Raw genomic sequence first — 5,000 nt, 5'->3', positions numbered from 1 at the left:
TGTGCAGTAATTAGACCCGTTGGACCTCAGCCGACGATCACAGCAGACAAACCTTTAATCAGCTGCATGTTCGTAATTGGCAATCAGTGTTTAAACAGAAGTTCTTTTATCTATTATTGGCTTTCGAATGTGAAATGAGATTTTTTTAATAACAGCTCCAGTTTGGCATCTGTCTGGGTTATTCCCTTAGTGATGAGTCTCATGTCGGCCTCGTGTTCTAGCGCAGGTGATGACATTCACTTTGCAGTAAGCGCCTGGTTTTCCGTTGCTGCGGTGAGTAAATGTCACATCTAAAGGCTAATCTGCCTCTGCTGCCTGTGGACAGTGGTTGGTTCTGTCAAAGTCAGCGTCGTGTAGCAGCAGTAGATACTTCTCTGCAGGTGATGTGGGCGTGCAGCGGGTGTGAACCCTAATTGGCTGTTGTTCTGCCTTTTGAATGAAACCAATCAGATTTTCACAGCGTGAAAACAGATTAGTCAACATGTACAATGCATAATGTTCACAGACTGGCTCCATATTAAACATTCTCATCAAGTAAAACATCGTCAACCTCAACCATCCTGTACACAGTGTTTAACCCATAGTGAAACAACATCAAACATACTGATATGATTTCAGGACATTTTTATTAAACTTGGTTTGTGTAATTCTCTCTCATTAGATTATAGCTTTGAACAAAACCAAGGAGCGAATGCGGCCTTATCACGTCCACCACGAACGCGAAGACCCGGACATCAAAAGATCAAGAAGGTAAAGAATCCCGGCGCTCCTGCGCCTCTGAGACGTCACAGTACCGTGAGCCCTGCTTCCTCTCTTGGACCCTCAGGTGCAGAGCTTCATGCGCGGCTGGCTTTGTCGGAGGAAGTGGAAGATCATTGTTCAGGACTACATCTGCTCGCCTCACGCCGAGAGCATGAGAAAGAGGAACCAGATCGTCTTCAACATGGTGGAGGCCGAGACCGAGTACGTGAGCGCGCAGTCTGCAGCCGCTGAAGGCGTGTGAGGCTGGTGTGGCTGCTCAGAAACAGGCTGTTCTGTGTCTGCAGGTACGTCCACCAGCTCTACATCCTGGTCAACTGCTTCCTCAGACCTCTGCGTATGGCGGCCAGCTCCAAGAAGCCGCCCATCAGCCACGACGACGTCAGCAGCATTTTCCTCAACAGGTGCGTGACCGCGCTCCAAACCCAAGCACAGACGCCTTGATTATAATGGAGACGGACACTGAGCAATAAAGACGTCTTCTGTCATTTTGTTTTCTCACTCCAGCGAGACCATCATGTTCCTACACGAGATTTTCCACCAAGGCCTGAAGGCGAGAATAGCCAACTGGCCAACTCTGGTGCTGGGTGAGCTGCTCTTTGTTAAAACACAAATAGACACCGAGTGGCTGCTACTCGACTTGATGTCACCCACTCGGTGACATCAAGGTCGGGTTTTCAGGCCCTGCACGTCCTATTTACCTCAAGCCTTGACGTTTAAGTGTCACGCGCACACACACACACACACACACACACACACACACACACACACACACACACACACACACACACACACACACACACACACACACTCTCCTTATCTTAGCCTGCAACACTCTCACACTCATTGTGTTGACAGACAATGAGCACCCAGACATCCTGCGATTTCACCTCCCAAACCCGGAGCCCCGTCCACAGATAAGCATCGCCACGGCGACAGGCCGCTGAAAGACGTAGCAGCAAATCACTTGTGACACTCTCAAAAAGGGAAGGATCCCCTGATTAAACATGTCGTCCTTATCGGACCGCCTGCCTCAGACGGCTGCTAAACGTAGAGCTTTTAATCACAAGTGGGTTGTACGTCACATCGCGTTCTGGAGTCTTTCCAGGGACGACGCGCTGCTGTTATTGAAGAGCGAGGATGAAAAGCCAGATGAGTCAATAACTTGTTTCTCTGCAGCGAAGGAGCGAGCGGAGCTTTTTCAATAACGGCTGCAGAAAGCAGCTTTATTGGAAGCTGGAGTCACTGGTAGCAATAGATCAAAGACACGTAAAGCTTATTACAACATTACATGACACAAAGAGTTAGACCAGAGTTACTGTAAAAGAAGTTACAATGAAAAGAAAACTGCATCTACAAACAGATGAACTCGTCACTAGCGCAATCGGTCATTTAGCGTTTCTCTCTCCTCAAATCATTTATAATAGATTCAACTCCAGCTCAGTCCCACTGAGACGTGAACGCACAGAAACGATCAGGAACCTATTGACCTTTAACATGTATGGTCTCTTCTCCATAGCCGACCTGTTCGACATCCTGCTGCCGATGCTCAACATCTACCAGGAGTTTGTGCGGAACCACCAGTACAGTCTGCAGGTTCTGGCCAACTGCAAACAGAACCGCGACTTCGACAAGCTGCTGAAGCAGTACGAGTCCAACGCGGCGTGCGAGGGCCGCATGCTGGAGACCTTCCTCACGTACCCCATGTTCCAGGTAGGACGCGCACGCCGGCCGGCGCCAGGCCGCGCCGCGGTGGCGCCGCTGCATTAACCCCGCTGTCGCTCCCCTCAGATCCCCCGTTACATCATCACCCTGCACGAGCTGCTGGCTCACACGCCCCACGAGCACGTGGAGCGCAAGAGCCTGGAGTTCGCCAAGTCCAAACTAGAGGAGCTGTCCAGGTGCGCGTCCGCTCCGCGCAATGGTCCGTCGGTCTGTGTATAGAGGTATAATGATTCTCCGTGTGCCCAGAGTGATGCACGACGAAGTGAGCGACACGGAGAACATCCGGAAGAACCTGGCCATAGAGCGGATGATAGTGGAGGGCTGCGACATCCTGCTCGACACCAGCCAGACCTTCGTCAGACAGGGTGAGTCTTCCTCCGTCCCACCCGTCAGCCGATGGGAGAGGATCCACAGTCTGACCAGTCATGCGCTCACAGATTCATGTGTTCACCGGTGAACCGCTGTCTGACTGTGGACTCACAGCGACGCCCACCACATGAATTGTATTTAATTTGCCAGCGCTGACCTGAAGCGACAGGCGGTTGGAGCGACGGTCCCTTAAAGACACTTGTTCCAGCACCCTGGGAAATAAGCTAAATGAATATCTGCTGCTTCTCTCCGGAGCGAGTCTAATTACTTTAGCGCAGGAAAAACGAATAAGCAGGGCTTTCTGCCGTTTCTGATTCATGACTTACGAAAATCATTTGGACACATGAAGCCAAGTCGATGCGGTGATGCCCGGCCGGAGCATCGTCGGCTGGGCTCATGAGCGCATGGAAAGTTACCTGACAGGGTTCAACGCTTCTGAGCGGCGCTAACGCTCGCTAGCACTGAGCCTCAGCCCGTGATGTGGCGTGTAACCCCCCCCCCCCCCCCCCCCCCCCCCTCCCCCGCTCTGCAGGCTCCCTGATCCAGCTGCCGTCGGTGGAGCGCGGTAAGCTGAGCAAGGTCCGCCTGGGCTCCCTGTCCCTGAAGAAGGAGGGCGAGCGCCAGTGCTTCCTCTTCACCAAGCACTTCCTGGTCTGCACGCGCAGCTCCGGGGGGAAACTGCACCTGCTCAAGGTGAGAGCGTCAGCTCGGTGCTAGTTTCACCGGCGTCCGTAAATACAGGAGACTTCTAACAAGCTACTGGGCCTTGTTGAGTGGGAGTCATTGTTCCGCTGTAAGACTGAGATGTGACTTAAACCCATTAAATAATGGGGCTCAGTGTGACTGATGACCACAGGGTGGCAGGACAGCACATGTGGAGGCTTCAGGATACTGACGTCAAAATTCCAAAGTAAACACAACCAAATGTCAGATTGATCAAGAAATCAAGAATTCCTGTAGTTTCAGCCATTCAAAGTATAAGGGGTTTTCAGTTGTAGTTTTATTTATGTGTGGACTGTGGATGTGCTTTCAAATAAAACAAAAATTATGATTATTTCCCTCATCATTGAAGCAAATAAAATACTGAAAAAGAGCTGCTTATCCAAAAAGGCTAAATTATTGATCAGTGTTTTGTTGTTCCTTTGTTTCTGGTCTGTATATAAGGAAATAATGAAATAGTTAGAGTTAGTGAATTCTATTTTATACCTACAATATGTTTATTTTACTCCTTTGTTAGTTAGGTAGTTAGTTAGTTTAGTCTCTAGCATTATTCATAACAGAAAGCTGTGGGGCACTCAGATGCTAGGCGACTAAAAACATTGGAACGTCACATACATATGATTACGCACAGACCTAAATGGAAAGAAAAGAACTAAATAAAATAACAACACACACAAACACAAACAAATGCACGAAATAACATTACCGTACAAACATAGCATCTGGTTTGCCCAAACCTGTAAAACAGACGAAACCACTGATGCAGCACAAAGGACAAGTTTTCCCAAAAGCAAAGCCTGGAAACGTTTCCTCTAATCACTGCAACAAGATTCTAGTTTCTGAGGAAGGTTTTCTGTTTTCACGTCCTGCAGGACGTTCAACACTGCTACTGCGTAACAACAGACGGCAAAGCCTCAAGAATATGCTCGGCTTTGTGGGTGAAACTAAGAGAAAACCGTGCCGGAGTTCATGGGCCCAGATGTTTAATGCCCTCTGACGGCTGCAGAGGTTCCTATAGAGAAGCAGATAAAGGACCGTCCAGGCCGACATGCACAACATGCAGCTGTTGTGCGCATGCAAGACGACTATGCTAACTGTATCAGCAATATGGAAAACAAACTCCTACTCAGATGCTACATTGTTTATACGTAAGATAGTGTATTTTAGAATTAAGTTCAAGGGGTTTCTTGCAGAGCCTCGGATGCAAAAGTAGAATTCAACATGAAAAAACAGAAAATTTATATTCATAGCAGTTCAGGATTTCTTCATCAATCATGTGATATGTGTGGAGTCACTATATACAAAAACAAATAAATAGGGCATCTGATGAAATAATTAGCGTGGTCAATAGCTGTCATACTGTCACTCAAGCGAAGCTACATATCAGAGAGTGCAAAAACGGAGCCAGACCGCGTCCTGGAGTCGCA

The 5,000-nt window shown here is 48.6% G+C and overlaps 1 protein-coding gene across 1 annotated transcript in view; it reads left to right on the top strand.

Moving 5' to 3' along the window:
• Window positions 1–3,585, top strand: part of LOC114862248 (ras-specific guanine nucleotide-releasing factor 2) — a 14,246-nt gene extending 10,661 nt beyond the window's left edge. Inside the window, exons 4-11 of the mRNA XM_029162369.3 lie at window positions 662–749; window positions 825–963; window positions 1,047–1,163; window positions 1,267–1,346; window positions 2,279–2,472; window positions 2,551–2,660; window positions 2,731–2,849; window positions 3,386–3,585. Of these exons, the coding sequence (XP_029018202.1) occupies window positions 662–749; window positions 825–963; window positions 1,047–1,163; window positions 1,267–1,346; window positions 2,279–2,472; window positions 2,551–2,660; window positions 2,731–2,849; window positions 3,386–3,570 (1,032 nt within the window). The 3' untranslated portion in view covers window positions 3,571–3,585. The remainder of the gene's footprint in view (window positions 1–661; window positions 750–824; window positions 964–1,046; window positions 1,164–1,266; window positions 1,347–2,278; window positions 2,473–2,550; window positions 2,661–2,730; window positions 2,850–3,385) is intronic.
• Window positions 3,586–5,000: the final 1,415 nt, after the last annotated feature.

This window comes from Betta splendens, chromosome 9 (assembly GCF_900634795.4).
Source record: "Betta splendens chromosome 9, fBetSpl5.4, whole genome shotgun sequence".
Classification (NCBI taxonomy): Eukaryota; Metazoa; Chordata; class Actinopteri; order Anabantiformes; family Osphronemidae; genus Betta; species Betta splendens.
The sequence above is the reverse complement of the archived record's forward strand: the minus strand, read 5'-3'. Positions and strand labels throughout refer to the sequence as shown.